This window comes from Dipodomys merriami, unplaced genomic scaffold, assembly GCF_024711535.1.
Source record: "Dipodomys merriami isolate MVZ:Mamm:240054 unplaced genomic scaffold, mDipMer1.0.p SCAF_1, whole genome shotgun sequence".
NCBI classification, from domain to species: Eukaryota; Metazoa; Chordata; class Mammalia; order Rodentia; family Heteromyidae; genus Dipodomys; species Dipodomys merriami.
Genome location: NW_027202270.1, coordinates 20,403,059 through 20,422,939, shown reverse-complemented (window position 1 = coordinate 20,422,939; position 19,881 = coordinate 20,403,059). Strand labels below are relative to the sequence as shown.

Sequence of the window (19,881 nt, the reverse complement as noted above, 5' to 3'; positions counted from 1 at the left end):
GGACCTCAAGACCTCTGCAGGACTCTCCTCACAGGCTGAGTATTAAGATAGTATCCCTTTAAGCCAGGTCAACATCCAAATAATCCAGTGATTTCACCTCTTCTCTTATATCACCTCTAACAGAAACCTCCAGGTATTGAAAAGTACCTGAAAAGGTAATTTACACCTTAAGAAACTATAACTTAATCAAAAAAAACCCTAATTTACAAGCTTAATAAGACAAGACAGTTGAGGATTTGTTCTGTTTTCATAAAAGGACCTATCCCAAGGCTAGCCTAGATCTCATTATCCAGCCAAAATTGGCCCCTCCAAATTCTAATTCTCCTGTCACATCCTTCACAGTTCTGGGATTATAGCTGTGTACCATCATGATCTGCTAACATACACTAGTTAACTGGAGAAAATTAGATCTCTCGACTAAGTAACTGCTTTGTTTTTACTTGGTAGTTTGAAGTAGGTATCTTTGAATAGGGTTGATGGATAAACTCTCCTATCAATTTGTAGTTGAATCCAATTTCAAATAGCGATTGTTATAAAAATAAATGATTTTCCCTGTCATTTTAGTTTATTCTGGCTTGACAAGCAGATAAAGTCTATGAACCTTTAAAACATAATTCTTATTTTTTTATACCAGTCCATAACAAAGACAATAACCTCATGTGAAGATCCCAGTCTTGAATCTTCTTATCCCCACAGGAAATATCAAGCACTCTGAAACATAATCTTCATCTATGCAGTCACTTAACTATCATATTCGCCAAGCAGGAGTACAGAAAATTATGCTCACTAAAATTTGAATATCAAACTCAAGTGCATGATTGAAACCCTCCCATATTGCTCATTTACTATTTTTTTTCCACTCATAATCCTTCCATACTTCCTATCGGGTTTCCATATTTAAGAAATGCCAAGAGAAAAAAAATAAATTAGACATAATAAAGTATTAGTAGAAATAGAAAAATCCTAACATAGCAGCAGTCAGGCCAGGGGATGGGGGGTGGGTGGGGGGCATAGAAAAAGCTACAAGCTTGTACATAATAGGAACCAAGACCTGAAATAAAGTGGAACAGCCAACCCTTGGACTCCAATAGAACCAAGAAAGGATCGCTGTAATAGATGCTCTCCCTGATAATGCCAAGCTATCAGTTACAGTACAGTTAGAGTAATTTATTTAATATAATAAAGTATCTAATATACTTTAAAGTATTTCTACTCAAAATTGAACGTTAATTGTTCAGTGTTCAAAAAGAGAACTGAAGGATTTCCTCACAAATCATGCTGAATTGCTTTCTTTGATGCACAGAAAAAGGCACTTTTATAAAAGACACAGAAACATGGAAACACAAGTTAACTTTAATGATTATATAAAGGGAGCCAGAATTTGATTGAAAACAAAAATCATTATAAAGATCTCCATACAGAAAAAGTATAACCACATTTCAAGAGCTTAACATAAATCACATGCTGTTTTAAAATAAATATTTAAATAAATCAGAAATATTGTCATTTAATAGTAGGGAAAGAAAATAAAAATCACAGAGAGGAAGGGGGATAAGAAAGTGAACGTAGACTATGCACAGAAACTCCAACTGTGTTTTTCTGAGGAGTCACAGTGAAGAACAAAGCACAAATCTGTCTAGGAATGTGGCCTATGAGACAGCAGTAAGCTACTGGAGTCAGTTATAAATAAATTACAACCAAAATTCCAGTCTTCAATGATTTAATCCAGACATTATCTTACCCCTCAGATTTGTTTGGTACAGTGGCATTCATCATTTCCATGAGGATAAAATGTGCAACAGGTACCTTAATAATGGTAGAGTTTCAGAGTAAATTCACACTAGAAGGGCAAGGTCAGAAAACTATTTTGTTCAGATATTGAGATGAAATAGTATTATGTCCAAAAAGGCACTGATGTAAAATGCATTTTCAAAAGATCAGCAGAACCTCCAACAGCAGACTCATGGAATGTCAAAAGTAAGTGGATCTTAAAAATATTAATTAACTGCAGACTCCGTTTTTTAAAATTAGGGATACTGTCTCTATTCTGAAGTTATTAAACTGTCCTCACTGGCTGAGGAATGAAACTGGCAGGTATTTTTAGTGTCTCCTTTCCTACTCTGTAAGATTATAAATATGTTTAATTTCTAGGAAAGATTTAAGAAAGAATTTTGCTTCTTAAAAATATTTTAAAATTATAGAATCCATCTTGTCAATTCACAGTGAGAACACTTGGACCTGACTATGACTAAGTCAGCTCCCAAGTCAGGCTACTCAGTGGTGCCCTGTCTACCACTTGACCTGTAGGTGTTTGGATATGTACAAGAAATGCTTCTTATTCTTACTTTACATTTAATGCTTTTGGAGAACCTGGGAAAAATCTGTTCTAAATTAAGTAATCAACATCTGCTTACATACTACCCTAAAAACTTAAATGAAGACTGAAAGACGGTTATGTGTAGCTCAGTGGTATAACACTTATTTAAACAAGCAAGTCTCTATATTTTATCCCCAGTACTGCAGAAAAAAAAAAGAAAAAGAAAAAAGAAAAGCAAGAAACTAAGATTTTTCCAAAAATTGTTTTACTAAAACCTAGCAAAATCTACAGAAAAAGACTGTTTCCAATCTAATGTATTGAAATTTGATAGAGAATGTTCTATACTGGTAAAACCTTGTAAAAAATGTTGGTATTAAAATATTCTAAGGATATACACATTATACAGTAGATAAAGTCATAAATCAATAGCTAACAGTAAGCAAATATATACAATAGAAATACGTGCCATGAGCCTAATATTGTCTTCTTTTTTACCACAAAACAATGGTATTATGCTTTGAACCATGATTTTCTAAGAATATGCAAGATTTTTTTTAAAAAGGACAAAAATGAAGAAACATCCAAGAAAATTTTAAAAAAAAAAATTTAAAAAGCTAAATAAAATAGTATACGCAATGAAAAAAAAGACAACTGCAGATAGAATTTAACACCTATAGTGTCACGGTTAGATTAGATACTCTCTTTTCATCACAATAAAGTCAAAATAAATCACTTCATAAATTCTCTGTTTACTAAAGAGTGGCAAGTATTTTTGCTAGTGACAAGCAAAGATGGTTTATCATAGAAGAACATTAAAAGATTGAAGCACAGTAATGAGATACCTTATAGATTTAATAATTCTAATACATTTGCATTCATCTTTGATAACTAATAAATGAAGTAGAAAGCTAAATGAAAAATTTTTTTAAAAAAGGGCAGTTTTAAAAAGAAAAAACAAAGGGTGTTGGGATTGAACCCAGGACCTTGCACTTTCTAAGCAAGGGCAATACTTCAGGAAATCGACCTATAGCAACCACAACGTTCTTAAAAACACGCATAGATACAGTAAAAAAATTCCTAATCTGACATAAGATTTTTTTTAATTCAAAGAACAATGTTCATTAATCTACTTATCTATAAAGTATAAATGATCAAGAATAGTGCGGTGACTGGGTTGTCACAAATTGTGCGAATTCAGTGTGAAATGTATCTGGTGAAAGTTTCAGCTAGCTGTCAAGAGGAAGCAACTCAAAGGAAATCACACAGCTTATAAGCCAACTTGAAGGAGCCATCCAGACTTTGCCCTGCCGAACCCTTTCTGGGCAGTAATCAGACAAATCTTCATAGACGATGTACTGTGTGCAGAAGCGCTGATCAGAATCGGGTTTGGCGTGGTATGAGACTGTATTGATAGTCTGAGTCACATCACTGTCTGGTTTGGGTTTTCTACTGAGGATTTGGCCCCCTCCGGCAGCGACAAGCTTAGTAAGGTTGTCTTTTGGATGATGTTTGAAGGTTCCCCAAAAATAGAAGTAGCATCCATCAAACAACTTTGGCAACTGAAATAAGAAAAGTATTTGTTAAGTGCAGATCAAAAATTTTTTTTAATTGAAAGAAGATTTTAAATGAATGAAGAACATAAACATAATAGTCTTGGGTAATTAAGAAGCTATTTCTGGTGCTGGTACAAATTCAATCAAACTAATTGGATTTAAAAAAAAAAAAAAAACAAGCCGGCGTTGGTGGCTCATGCCTGTAATCCTAGCTATTCAGGAGGCTGAGATCTGAGGATCATGGTTCAAAGCTAGCCCAGGTAGGAAAGTCTGTGAGACCCTTATTTCCAATAAACCACTAAAAAAACAGAAGTGATGCTATGGCTCAAGCAGTACAATGCTCACCGTGAGCTGAAGAGCACAGGGACAGTGGCCAAGCCCAGAGTTTAAGCCCCACAACCGACAAAAATAAATAAATAAATAAATAAAAAGAATGGTAGTGGCCATGCTTGTAATTCTCTCTACTACTTAAGAGGCTGATCTAAAGGATCTTGGCTTGAGACTTTCTTTCCAAAATTACCAGCAAAAATACAGGCGAATGTGTGGCTCAAGTGGGTAGAACACCACCTGAACAAGCAAAGTGAGCAAGTAAGGCCCTAAGTTCAAAGACCAGTACTGCTTCCCTCAAAAAAATAAGTGTATAAAAGTATGAGGTCTACATATATTTGTATCCTCCTTAGATTCATTCACTATCTCTATTCCGTTTTATTCTCCTAAAAATTTAAATATACTTTGTATTAAGAAGAAAAACAAAGAACTGCATCAAACATCATTTAATAGGATAGGCATGCATACTAGGTGGAACTGAAAGCCCCAAAGATTCCTAGAATATAAAATATATGTGTCAGTAAGACCAGGCTACAAGAGTAGCATCATTTCCATACAACACCCACACTCAAGTACACACTATCAAGCTAAGGTCCCTGGACAGCTACAGTGGGAGCAGGGCCTATGGGTTCCAGAGATGCATTACTGGGGCATATCCTTTATGAAGTCATGGCTAGGGATCCAATTAGCCATAAAATGCTACTGCATGTTTCATGGAAATATAAAATTTCAGAATTTCCTCCCATGAAAAATTTTCTTTTGTCATTTCTAATATACTCATATGCATCAACAGAATAATGGAATATTATCCATTAAAAATGCAATATGTGGCAATAAAGACATATGGTAACTAAATCCGAGCAGCAGCTGTAAGTCTTCTTTCAAGCTCCTTCCTGCATCTGCGATTTACCTCAGATTCTGAAAGGTTTATGGGAATGTTCAAGATGCCAAAAATCCATTAACAGTAGGAAATTATTGCCTTCTGGATTTTACTGCACATTGTGATCATTTTTCAGAATCAAGTGCTTGAAATAAGCATAATTAAAATTTTAATCAGTCACCTATACTTGCAAAAAGGGCAGACAAAGTTTTCCCTGATGGTGTTCACAGAATGAAGTCATAACAAGACCACAGAAAGTTGTATGGAAAAAAAAGTACCAGCAGTTCTTTGTTGATTCTGCTTCTCTGTGGACCTTCAGGAATTTCATACATTTCTTCCTCTTCATATACTTTTGTTTGTAAACAAGCTTTCACCCCTAACAAAAAACAAAGACAAACCAAAATAAATTATCAATCAGGCAAAAAATGTTTCAATAAAATTAAGAAATTTGCCTAAGTCTAAATGTTTTCTTGTTATTTTTTGCCCTTTCATGGCTGTTCTAAAACAATATGCCAACAGAAAATATAATAAAACGAGTCAAGGCATGGTGGCTTGCAACTTTAATCCAAGTTACTTTGCAGGTAGAGAATGGAAGATTACAGTTTGAGGACACCCTGGGCAAAAAGCAAGCAAGATCTTACACACACACACACACACACACACACACACACACACACACACACACACACACACACACACACACACACACACACACACACACACACACACACACACACACACACACACACACACACACACACACACACACACACACACACACACACACACACACACACACACTCTCTCTCTGTCTCTCTCTCTGTCTCTCTCTGTCTCTCTCTGTCTCTCTCTGTCTCTCTCTCTCTCTCTCTCTCTCTCTCTCTCTCTCTCTCTCTCTCTCTCCTGCATTTTCTGGCAGGTAACCACATTAAAGATCTAAAGTCAAATGACTTAGTTATCTCAATTATTTGCTTTGGGATAATTAAACTAAATGCTTCATTTCAGCCTTAGCTTCCTTGTCTATGGAAACAAAAATTCACGCTACCACCTATTTCACAGGCTTCTATGGAAAGAAATGTTCTAAAGTCTATAGCATATAATAAACTACCTTACTGTCAGAACAAAGCTTTCACACAACTTGCTGTCTTTGAGATTATTTTGTTCAATAATCTCAGTTATTTCACTGAGGAAATTTCATGAGGGCAGGAATAATTTTTTTAAATTACATAACCACTTATTAGACTCCAGAGTTAGAGTCCAAATGCTTAGCAATCTTAAAATAGCCTGGGATTTTAAAAATGTTACAACCTTAATCACCTAACAGCTAATGATTTACAACTTAACCAGAAAGAATTTGTGAATATATAAATATATACTTGCAATAGAGAATATATGCTGGAATGATACTGACTTAACATTCTACTGGGAAACTGGAAAATGTCAGTGATGAAATTTTGTCTGACTAATCTCTACTTAATTCAAAAGTAAGATACTCTAGTACAGAAGAACCATGGCTTGGCCTGCGAACTCCGTCTATGTTGTAAAGGATTCCTTTCTGGACAGAAGATGGTTCAGTCAGTCTGGTATAAGCACAGAACTATCTCACACTGCATTTCATATAAAAATACTCATTTGTGTAGGAGAAAGAAGAATTCTCTTGTTTTATAGTACTTATCTTGAAAGTAAAAACTAACACTGGATAAGAAAGAAATTCAAGAGCTAGTAACAGTTCATATTAGTTTGGACCTATGCTTTATAACTTAAGCTTTCCATTACCCCAAACTTCCATAATAAAAAAATTTAATCTCTGTCTTGTAAGTCAATCTTCAGAACATGGAATAAGAGACAAAAACGAAACATATACACACACACAAATCAACACAATTTTTAAAATATTCATTTCCATGGCACATTGAATTTAGTTATGTTAAAGCTAAACTTGCACAAAGGCAAATTAGGGCCTCTGATCACATAAAATAGTATTTATTGAAATGAATTCAAAGAAATGGAAATAACAGTTTTTGTTTATTTTTTTCTTTTTCTCTTGTATCTGTGTTTTGGGGGGTAAGCACAAGCCCAAAATAGAGACAAAGGGTAAGCAAATGCAGCAGGGATACTCAGTAGACACTATGATGAAAATGAACTATACAATTTGTGGGAAGGGATAGGATGAAAACACTATCCCTTAACCCCTCAATATGTAACCTTTATAACAATAATTTAAAAAAAACTAAATTAGTTGTCTTTTGAATAAAACTGTCCAAATTTATTTCCAAAAAAATGTAGGACAACTTACCTTAACTATTAAACTGCCAAGCACATATTCTATAAGTATGAATAATTTCCATACAATAATAGATTGAAAACTACTAGTAAAGTAGGAAACAGTGTACTAGACCTATGGTTCCTTGTATTTTTGTATTAAACAAATATAATACAAAATTATTAAAAGTTGAAAGAAAAATATATCTTCATTAAGAAAATAGAGAAAATCAAGCTGTTATTTCATTGCTACCTTCCTGGACACAAATGAGTACAGTAAGAATAGAATTTATTTGCTTCCATGCTTATCCTTCTTACACTTGTAAATCCTCTTAACATAGACTCCCTTCTCATGAATTTTCATTAGTGCAAAGCCACCATAGCCAAAATCATTTTATAAAATGTATGAATACCATATTGTCTAATATCCTTCCTGGTAGCAAAACAGAACAATATAATATGTGTAAACATTGTCCAGTACTCTGAAAAACCTTAATTTTCCACAATTTAAAATAAAATACTCAAAACCATATGGCCTGCTCAAAGAACTTCAAGAAATACACAAAAGAGTAGATCACCAATGTTCCAGTCACATACTAACACTGTTATGGAATAAAAGCAAAACAAAATTTCTTAAAAAAAAAAAAACTTATTGCAAAGGTGACATGCAGAGGGATTAGTTACATGAGACAGTAATGAGTACATTTCCTAACAGTGTCAACCCCTCCCTCATTCTCTCCCAGTTTTTCCCTCCCAACAAAGTTGTATAGTTCATTTCCAACATAGTGTCTAGTGGGTTTCTTAAAGCCAATTTTTCTCCATCCCATCTTCTTTTTAAAATGATTTTTCTAATGTTAAATGACCAAGTATATAATTAGTTGTTCTAAGGAAAAATCCTGATAAAAATTATTAGGCCCATCATCACAGCATTCTGGAAACAAGTGGGATGCTGACAAATTTGAGGCCAGACTGCACTACATGGTGAGTTCTAGGTTACTCTGTGAGAACATGTGTGTGCATGTGTGTGTGTGTCTATATATGATATGATATATTTCACATATATATGAAATATGATATATAGTTTAAGATATATTTACTTTTATATATCTAAATATTATATATTATGGCTAGACCATATCTCAAAAACTAATCAAAATATAAGCAAATGAAATTTACTATTATGAAGATAATGACAGCAGCTACTATCTGTTTTAAGTATGTGTACCTTTCCCAGAAAGACTGATACAGCTGAGGTCATTACCTGCAGTAGTCATGTTGTATATAAAGATGCAATTAATGCTGAGTTTATGGATACTCAGTCACTGCTCTTACGTGGTTAGGTTCCTGGGGTCTTTGCTTCCAACATTTTTGTCAACTAATCACTATTTCTCGTTTCATGTCAATGTTTAAATGCTTTAGCTATTCTGTTGTGCTGAATCATTAGCATTAAACTTAGAGACATCAGCACTATAATCAGACCTCGTCAAAGCTTCTCCCATAAGTATTTTCTCTGGAAGGTACAGTCTTCTTTTCAACATAAGACAACACTGCGCTGGGAAGGTGGCTTAGTGGTAGAGCGCTTGCCTTGCATGCATGAGGCCCTGGGTTTGATTCCTCAGCACCACATAAGCAGAAAAAAAAAAAAAAAGCTGGAAGTGGCGCTGTGGCTCAAATGGTAGAGCGTTAGCCTTGAGCTGAAGAGCTAAGGGACAGTGCCCAGGCCCAGAGTTCAGGCCCCATGACCGGACCTTCCCCCCGCCAAAAAAAAAGACAACACTGAAGCTTGATAATTGGGGGCCATTTTAAACAGTAAAATAACAATCAATCAACCAATCAATCAATGCAGGAAACAGAGAAATATGGCTTTGAAAACTGAAAGAGACACTTGTTTCCAGGAAGAGAGCTACAAAACAAGAAGGTAAAGGACAGAACACTGGTGGCTCACAACTGTAATCCCACCTACTCAGGAGGCTGAGATCTGAGGATCATGGTGCCCTTGGCAGAAAAGTTCTCATGAAACTCTTATTTCCAATAAACTACTCAGAAAAAGCCAGAAGTGGCACTGTGGCTCAAGGAATAAAGTGCTAGCCTTGAGCACAAAGAGGCTCAAGGACAGAGCCCAGACCTAGAGTTCAAACCTCAAGACCGGAAGGCAAAAAAAAAAAGAGGTAAAGTATCATCTTGTTCATTTCAACTGGGAACAGGCTTACCAAGCAACTCAAATTCTGAGTTCTCTGCCTGTCTACAAAAGCCTAAGTCCTGATTTGGGGACTACCAGTTTAGCAAGTAGGCAAATTCACAAATTCACAAATACATATCCCACAAGCCATGAGAACTTACAGCACATAATTTGCACTTCAAGAGACAACTGGTGTAGAAATAAGTTTTAACTAGTTTCAAACCATTCAGCTATCTAATGATTGAGCTGAAATCTGAACCCAAGTCTATTTAGTTTTCTACAGTCTACTCATTTTAAACAAAGATAGAATATGGGCAGGGCACTTGAGTTCATGCTTACAATCTTACTCAAGAAGCTAAGATCTGAGAACAGTGGTTCAAAGTCAGCCTGAGAAGACAAAACCCATTATACTCTTATCTCTAATTAGCCAGCAAAAAGCCAGACCTGAAAGGCATGACTTAAGTGGTAGAGAGCCAGCCATGAGTGAAAAATCCAAGCAAACACACAAGATCCCAAGTTCAAACCCCAGTACCAGCATACACATAAAAACAAAACTTGGGTTCTAGACATATTTATGAATATGTGAAATGCTTTAAAGCTGCTTTACGTGTTTCAGAATGTTGTTTAATAAAAAAATTTTGCTGGGCACCAGTGGCTCACACCTGTAATCCTAGCTACTCAGGAGGCTGAGCTCTGAGGATCTTGGTTCAAAGCCAGACCACGCAGGAAAGTCCATGAGATTCTTTTCTCCAATTAACAACCAGAAAACTGGAAGTGGTGCTGTGGCTCACGTGGTAGAGCACTTGCCTTAAGCTGAAGAGCTCAGGGACAGAGCCCAGGCCCAGAATTAAAGTCCCACGACCAACCAAAAAAAAATTAATTAAATTCTCAGAAAATATTTAACAACTGAATACTCTATTTCCCCCACAGCAGAGTTCTGTAAAGACAATGCCTGTTTAACTTGAGACTACCAATGTATATTCAGATTCAAAAGGCATGTTCAGGATAGTCATAATTCCTCATTTTGCAATTTTAAATTTGTTGGTTTTGTCCGTGCTTTGGTGCTCAAATTTCTTTCCTTCATTGTTTTTAATTATCAGAATCAACATCACTCAAGGATGCTAAGCTAAATTTTGAATCCTATTATTTCTCTAACTTATAAATCACTATATTTGAACGTACTGTAGTAAATTATTTTTAAAATAGCCAAATTTTAAGCTGCTGAAAAAAATTATCTAATAAATTCAGTATTAAACTATTAACATTGATATGGAAAATAAAAAAATTTGAACAGGTCAAAACAACACCCTAGAAATACTGCCAATGTGTTGGCATTCTATCTTCTACAGTTTCTATACTAAAGACCAACTCAAGCTGGGCACTGATAGCTCATGCCTGTAATCCTAACTACTTGGGAGGCTGAGATTGGAAGGATTGTTAGCTGGAGACCATCCCAGACAGAGAAGTTTTATGAGACCCCTTTGTCAATCCAGAGGCTGAGGGAGAACTGCAGTTCTAGACCGTCAAGGACACAAAAATCCTTTAGACTCCACCTTGATGAGAGTAAGCTGGATACATTGGTGCACACTGGGATCACACCTATAATCCCGGCAATGATTGGAAGCCCAAAATAGGTGGACTCTAGCTCAGTCCAGGCAGGAAGTAAGTCCTTTCTCAAAAATAACCAGCAAAAAACAAGGTTAGAAATGTGACTCAAGGGGCTGGGAAGGTGGCTCAGTGGTAGAATGCTTGCCTTGCATGCATGAGGCCCTGGGTTTGATTCCTCAGCACCACATAAGCAAAAAAAAAAAAAAAAGAAAAAGAAAAAAGAAAAAGAAAAAAGCTGGAAGTGACGCTGTGGCTCAAGTGGTAGAGTGCTAGCCTTGAGCTGAAGAGCTAAGGGACAGTGCCCAGGCCCAGAGTTCAGGCCCCATGACCGGACCCATAAAAAAAAAAAAAAAGAAATGTGACTCAAATGGTAGAACAAATGTGAGGCCCTGAGTTCAAACACCAATACCACAAAAAATAGATCAACCCAAAATGCGTTGGTAATCTAACAATATCACTGTTACATTAAATTGTTATTTACATACTTTGTTACCCACAGTATGGGGCTCCTACCTAAACTCTTTTCTAATAATATTTGCTGAGCACTTGTATTAATATCTTTAGAGAAAGAAAATCCCTGAATATAAATCCAACGCCTATTGTAAAACAGTGCTATGAGAAAGAAGATGCCGTGAATATAAAACCAAGACCTACCCCTGAACCAAGACCTACCCCTGAACAATAAGTACAAGGGCCAATGTTGTCAAGTTACAGAAGTAAGGGGACTATTCCCGTGCTAACAACTTAATCGTTTTATACATTCATTTCTCAAGTAACACATTACAACAGAACTATGTTCTGTCATTCATCAACACAATGAAGCCTGAACAGATAACTAGTGTGGCCAATATGGCACGCAGGGGAACAACCAAGAGGATAGCATGGTGATTCCAAGGCAGGATGCCTATAATTTCATAGATTAAGCCTCAATTTAGGTCATGTTCAGCTCTACAATAATTTAGTACATTTCTAAAAAGGTAGAAAAATCCAGTGCTCTAATTACAACCATTGAGCTGAACAAACACATTCTTCAATAGATCCTCATTCCAAGTAAAAATCTTTCAACTTCCTATGCTACCTAATATCAAGTAAAGAAGAATGGAAGGGGAAAAATAGCTTTATCCTAAAAACAGAGGAGCATCAAGTCTACATATGACATTTTTCAATGGTGACAAAATGTTGGAAGACTTGCTGTCATAGCATAATAAACTCTGAAGATTTTTCAAAGCTATAAGCACCATCTATACAAAGGGCTATACTATAAATGCCTAGGGGGAACAAATAGATAAATCCTAAGAGGTTTAAAGGGCATTCCCAATGGTATAACTGAAATGAAAACTCAGATATCTTTCTATTCCTGGAGCAGTGTTATAAGTCTTTATTCTTAAAAAGAAAGAAGGGAAAGCCAGGCACTGGTGGCTCACACCCAGCTACCGAGGAGGCTGAGATCTGAGGATCACAGTTCAAAGCCAGCCTGGGCAACAAAGTCCGTGAGACTCATCTCCAGTTAACAGCCAGAAAACTGGAAGTGGTGCTGTGGCTCAAGTGGTAGATGCTAGCCTTGAGCTAAAGAGCTCAGGGACAGTGCCCAAGCCGAGTTCAAGCCCCACTACTAACCAAAAAAGAAAAAGAAAAAGAAAAGAGAAACAAAGAAAGTAAGGAAAAACTAATGAAGGCACAGTGCTGGTAGACATTTACCATACTTACAAACTCCTATCAACTTCCTAGTGAACCTCCATTGACATAAACCAACTGTACTGATTAAACATATATAACAACAAAAGAAACATGCTTCAAAACAAACTTTTAACAATTTAAAAGATAATTAATATCATTAATGAAATGGAAGAATCTCCCCAATACCATTTATGCCTAAGCAATGGACATTTTTTAAAGATTTTACTAAATAGAAGTAAAGCAAATAGCAGCAAGAATTCCATTTTCCATTTCAGACAATATATGAGAACTTTTACAACATTCCCATTTACTAACTCATCTAAAATATAAAATATACCATTATCTTTAATCTCTACTTATACATCAAGATTTTAAAACAACCTAAAAAGCCATTTTCCACCAACCTAAAAATACTTAAAATTTAACCAATCTATTTTATATTTGTAATAAACGCTTAATAAAGTTCATACTGATTCTAATGTTTGCCCCAAAATAGTATGGCAGAAAGATAAGATACTTATTTCTTCTTTTAAAGAAAAAAAGAGGCAATGCAAGATCAAGTTTTCATTCTCAGATAATTTTCAGACTGTAAGTTATGTACTTGTTTAAACACAGATTTCCTTATACGAAAGAGTAATTTTAAATTATGTGTCATATGGGCCTTAAAATGTGTTTAACTTCTGACCTTATAGAATATATGATTTATCTTTTTTTCTTATTTTCCTTTTTTGGCAATACTGAAGTTGCAACTCAAGAGTCTTGTGCTTGCCAGGCAAGTTCTCTACTACTAGAGTCACATCCCCATTCCTTTTTGCTTTTTTTAAAATTTAAATAGGGCCTTGCATTTATGAAAGAGGTGTGTATTTATGTACATGACAGGCATGTACAACTACAGCCAGCTTTTACTGGCTGAGATGAATTATCAAGAACTTTTGTCTGGACTGGCCTTGAACCTGGATCCTTTTGTTCCCCACCTCCTGAGTCCCCAGAATTATTGGCATGAACCACTGTACCCAGACATTTCAACTTTATTACTTTTCACGTTCTCTTACAAAATTTCAACTGAAAGCTTAACACTTTGCAGAATTAATGTATGGAACAACTTATCTAGTAAAAAGGAGAAGATTCTTAGCCTAGATATATTCCTGATCATGTCTACTATTTCTTTTTATTTTAATTTTTTTATTGTGAAAATACTGTACAGAGGGGTTACAATTACATGGCAAGATAATGAGTACATTTCTTATCAAGCATTGCAGCCTCCTCCTTTGTTTCCCCTTTCCATCCCTTCCCATCCTTTCCCCTCCCCCCAACCCCCCCACACCAAAGTTGTAAAGTTCGTTTTCGACATAACGACTTGTACATCTCATTGTTGCAATGGGTCCACCTGTATCCCTATTTAAACGATTTGTTTTTTTTCCCTTCCCCTCCACAAATTATACTGACATCAAATACAGTGAAAGCAGAGGTTATTATTTCTTTCCTTATGTCCTCAGACTTTTTATTTATTTATTTTATTGTAAAGATACTGTATAAAGGGGTTACAGTTACATGAGTAAGGTAATGAGTACACTTCTTGTCCAGCATTGTTACCCCCTCCTTTGTTGTTCTACCATTATCCCTTCCCTCCCCCTACTTGTGTGTGTGTGTATGTGTGTATGTGTGTATGTGTGTATATATATATATATATATATATATATATATATATATATATATATATATATATATATATATATATATATATATATATATATATGAGCAGTCTAATTCCCAGGGCATTATTTAACTCAAAGTCATTAACTCAAACTCATTAAGGTAGCTCTGGCCATGTGAGCAAAACAAGGAATCTTTGCATACTAATGCAGCTTGTGAATTTCAGAGCTAGAACATTTTTTTTTTTAAAAGAAACTAGTAGAAGTAGATGAGGGAGGGGAAGGATAGTGGGAGAACAACAAAGGAGGGAGTAACAATGCTGGACAAGAAATGTACTCATTACCTTATGCATGTAATTGTAACCCCTCTGTATAGTATCTTTACAATAAAATAAAATTCAAAAAAAGGTACACCTTTATTCTAAATCACTGGAACACACTCTTGCCTTTATATACATCAGTGGATATGTATTTTCATTTTAGATGCACAAGCCAACTGACTGATATTCATGGATTTTTTTTTTTTATTAAGCTTAGTCACTTTGTCTAGTTTTAGAAAAGAAAAAAAAAGAACTACACAAACAAGAAGGGAAAGGGTACTCCTAAATTCACAGCCATACAAAATGGTCAGTGAATGCAATAAAGACAAAGCTGCAAAATGAAGATCTTTTAAGTGACCAAAGGTGGAGATTAACCTTGTATAGAGGACCACAGAATTCCTTTATTCCCTTCAAAAGCTAGGGCAGCATGTCAAAGAAATTATTTCTGGGCATCTGTAACTCAAACAGCACTCTCAGTTAACAGCGTTAAATACACACACACACACACACACACACACACACACACACACACACACACACACACACACACACACACACACACACACACACACACACACACACACACACACGCGCGCGCGCGCACACACACACACTCTCCAGATATGGTAGAGGCATGCCTGTAATCCCAGAAAACCAGGAAAGGGAAGAGGAGGCTCTCCATGTGAGGCCATCTGGGCAAAGGTAGTGTCAAGACTCTAGCTGAGACAAACAAAAGCAAAAGGTCTGGAGAAGTAGTACAAATGCTAGTGTTGGCTCCAACAGGCCCAAGTCCAATCTCCAGTACCAAGAAAATGATAAGAATATTTCAGCAAAGAAAGTATCAATAATTTTCTCTTCTAATTCTGTTAAAAATCAACACTGAGGTTGTAAGAGTCTGTTTCAAAATGTTAAATATTACTTTTTAGACAAGTAGACTATGGTAGCACTAAAGAACACAAGAATCTGACAACAAAAACAATGGAAAAATAACAATTTTCCTATGAAATGAAGGCTGAAATGTAAAGTTAAAAACTAAATATTCCATTCCTAATATTGGAAATATCCACTGTAGGATATAACAGAAATTACTGTGATAGTTTATAAAATCATAAAAATAATATTTAACACATTTGTTTTTGGTTACTTCTGAAAGTTAATATAAAATATATTTCCTACTAAAATAAATGCTAGATTATTATACGTAGACCATATACAGAAGCAATGAAATTCTATCACAAATATATACTACTATAACATTTTCTTAAGTACAACTTGGGTATTGATTTTTACATTTTGTATCAAAAGTCTATTTACAGATGTAAAGACCAAACGTAATCTAATGTTAAAAAATTCCCATATTATAAAACTTAAGCTCAATATTCCTTTTCCAACTATTCAAATATTTATGTAAAATTTCTATTGTGATTAGGACAATGACTATAATGTATTTTCTATGTTTGCATTACAAGTATCAAACATCTTGTGTATCAGGTAGGAGATATCTATATATTATATATATATATATATATATATGTGTGTGTATATATATGTATATATATATATACACATATATATATACACCTATACCTATGTAGGCTCTAATTTGTCTTTTTAAGATCAAAGTCCCTAGCTATATAATCTTTGGAAAAGATTAAAGAGAAAATGTATTTTCCTGGAATTAGACATTCTGAATGTGTCTACTGAACATGAGTTTAGTCTAACAAGCATAAATAAGCTGTTTATAAAACCATGAAAAAAATCAAACCAGTCACTTCAGTAACCCACCAACTTACTCGTTTTCTTTTGTTTGTCCCTGTGTTCACTTAACATTTACATGTTGTTAAAAGCAAATGTAATACTTTATTTTTAAACTGAAACACTTTTGTACTTTAATCTCATATAAAAGTATGGGGTTTGGTAAGAGAACATTTTTAAGCATTTTAGAATTTTCCTCATATTTAGGTTATTTCCCCTACTTTTTACTATTTGACCTAACAGTATATACTGGGCACCACTGACTCATATTTATACTCCAAACTTCTGAGAAGGCTGGGGCCTAAGAGTATCACAGTTCAAGTCTAACATAAGGAGAAAAAAAACAAAACTCACAAAACTGCCTTGACAACTGACAACTGGGTATCGTGGTGTGTGCCTGTTATTCTAGTTAATGGGGAATTAGGACAAACATAGTGATTCCAGGCCTGCTCAGTCAACAGTCACGGAAAGCTGGGTGTGGTGATGAAGCCTAGTATATGCGGATCATGGTCCAAGCCCACAAAGGCAGGAAGCAAGCCCTTAACTCAAAAATACCAGCATGGATAACAGGAAATGTTCCTCTCATTTTCAATTCCTCCCTACTTAACCCTATTGTTATTAAAATAAATCCGTTAAAAAATTTTAAAGCAGAAAGAAAAAAAGAAAAGGCTCCCTGAGCCTAGGAGTAAAGAATGGCCATGCTTAGGAGTTTCTAGGTGGAGTGTGTGAGAGGGGAGTATGTGTGAAGTGGGAGTGTGTGGGAGCCCTTAGGGGTTCTAATTCAGTCTTGTGCAAACTGGGTTTGCCCCACTCTGTATGCTCAGGTCTTCCCTGTGGCCTGGCTATAGATAGTTCCCAAAGAGAAGGGTAGTGAGAAGAGACATTGTACCATTACAAGGCGCTGAGCTGAGAATACTTCAGAGTGCCCCTGAGGCACTGAAATAGAGCCAAAAATACGGCATGCAGGAGACGGGGGCTCCAGTAGTGTGCATCAATACCAGGCTTGTCAGAGTTGTCTGGTGTCTCAGGAATGTCCTGTATTATACCCGTGCGAGGTTATCCAAAAAACACTATGAAGATGAAAATTCACCCAATTAGCTCTATTCTTTGGTATTCTCTGTCCCTATTACCACATTCACACAGATCACCACTGTGATGAGAAACCCTTAATGTCAATATTATAAGACTGAAAAAACAAACAAAACAAAAATACTAGGGCAATAAAAGATTACAGGCAGAGCTTGGATGTAGAGAGCCTATATAGCAAGCACAAGCCCTGAATTCAACCAGTTTTGCCAAAAAGAAAAAAAAAATCCCATCTGTATTACTTAAGGGTAAATTTTGAAACATAACACTATTAAGTCAGATGACTTTTTTTCATTCTTTTTTTTTTTTTCTTTTTGACAGTAGTGGGGGCTGAACTCTGCCTGGGCGCTGTCCCTCAGCTCTTCAGCTCAAGGCTAGCACTCTACCACTTGAGCCACAGCGCAAGTTCTGGCTTTTTTCTGCTTATATGGTGCTGAGAAATAGAACCCAAGGCCTCATACATGCAAGGCAAGCACTCTACCACTGAGCCACCTTCCCAGCCTGACTTTTTTTATTCTTAAAAACGTCTTTGATGGAGGTCTGTAAGCATAATGTTGCCCAATCAATCTTTCTTTATTGAAACCTTTCAGTATGTCTATTTTTGATAATTAGTCTACTGAACAGAAAAAAATTAATTTGTACTTAAAATTCCAGATCATACTTCATTATCTTCAAATAGTTGTATAAAGGGGTCTGAATTTAATATGTCCATTTTTGTGTACAATATATCAGTGTCACCCCCTTCTATTATTCTCCGTCCTCCCATTTCTAATTCCAAACATTTTCACCTATGAATACTGAATGTCCTGACTGTTATTAGTCCCTATTGCTCTCTCCATCCATCTGCATCCTTCCGGGAGCCCACTACTTCTCTGACAAATATTTCAGCTTCCTAGTACTCATTTTGTTAAACTGTTAATTGTTCAACACCTCTGAGTATACTATAGTTTAGTCCGTTTGATCATGTATATATGCATATGGCTTAGTACAATGTGTTTTCATGTGTTTGTATTTTAGGTTTGGCTTACACATAAGATATACATATGCCCTTTGTCTTTCTGAGTCTGACTTACTTTACTTAATGTAATTTTTTGCAGATACATTTTCCATCAAATGACAATATTATTCCTCCTAACAGATGAATAAAAGTTGTGTGTGTGTGTGTGTGTGTGTGTGTGAGTGAGTGTGAATGTGTGTATGTGTATATCACATTTTCTTGATCTATTCTTCAGTTGTAGGGATCTGGGCTATTTCTATAACTTAGCTATTGTGAATAGTACTGCAAATTACATGAGTGTTAGATACTTTTATTGTATCCTAACTTGCAATTTTCTGAACAAATACTCAAGAATGGCATTGCCAGATCATATGGTAGTCTTGCTTTCATCCTAAAGAATCTCCATAGGGACTGCACTAACTTACATTGCCACCAACGGTGGCAATTAGGGATCTTCTCCAGCACTTGTTAGTATTCTTGATGATGGGCATTCTGACTGAAGTGAGATGGAATCTCAATACTGTTTTTATTTGCATTTCCATTATGGCCAACGATGTTGAACAATTGTTCATGTATTTATTGGCCATAAGTACTACTTCTCAGTAGTAGTAACTTGGCTATTGATTCCTAGGGTTTAAAATTTTTGAGCTCCTGGTATATTCTAGTAATTAGAACTTTGTCAAATTTATAGCTACCAATGATCTTCTCCCATTCTGCAGGTCTTTTTAGCTTAGTGCTTATATACTTCTACCAGAGCATTTTTAATATCCACTTAAAAACTGATCTTCTCCCATTCTGCAGGTCTTTTTAGCTTAGTGCTTATATACTTCTACCAGAGCATTTTTAATATCCACTTAAAAACAGCAAACATTGACCAAGAACAATGAATATGTTTGAGTGATTATGAGATATAAACCACTGATGCAGTAGTTATATTTTGGTGTCTATTGTTCCTCAACAAAAAACAAAACCTGCCCTATATGGCCTATTCTCAGTTCAGACACAAGTCCAGTGTAATATGTCTGGCAGGTTCCTCAGTAATTGCTTTAGGTGCTGAAACTTCTAAAAATTCTACAGCTGTAATGTTATTTAAACTTACATAAGAGAGAGGGGAAGAGGAAGAGATTAAAGAAAAGATGACAGCCATCTGCTTTCCTTTCACAAAGAAGTGAGAAGAAGATGCAGACTTACATTTGTTACAAAAAGGTTAAGTTAAAAGAAATTCTGAAAGTAGCATACTAAAAGAATCAGTAAGTTAAAAACTTTTT

General features: G+C 35.5%; 1 protein-coding gene across 1 annotated transcript in view; it reads right to left on the bottom strand.

Moving 5' to 3' along the window:
• Window positions 1-1,380: 1,380 nt before the first annotated feature.
• The window catches only part of Bard1 (BRCA1 associated RING domain 1), a 73,998-nt gene continuing 55,497 nt past the window's right edge, over window positions 1,381-19,881 (bottom strand). The window contains exons 10-11 of the mRNA XM_070017767.1: window positions 5,356-5,453; window positions 1,381-3,876 (exon numbers count right to left, since the gene is read on the bottom strand). Coding sequence (XP_069873868.1) covers window positions 3,544-3,876; window positions 5,356-5,453 — 431 coding nt within the window. The 3' untranslated portion in view covers window positions 1,381-3,543. The remainder of the gene's footprint in view (window positions 3,877-5,355; window positions 5,454-19,881) is intronic.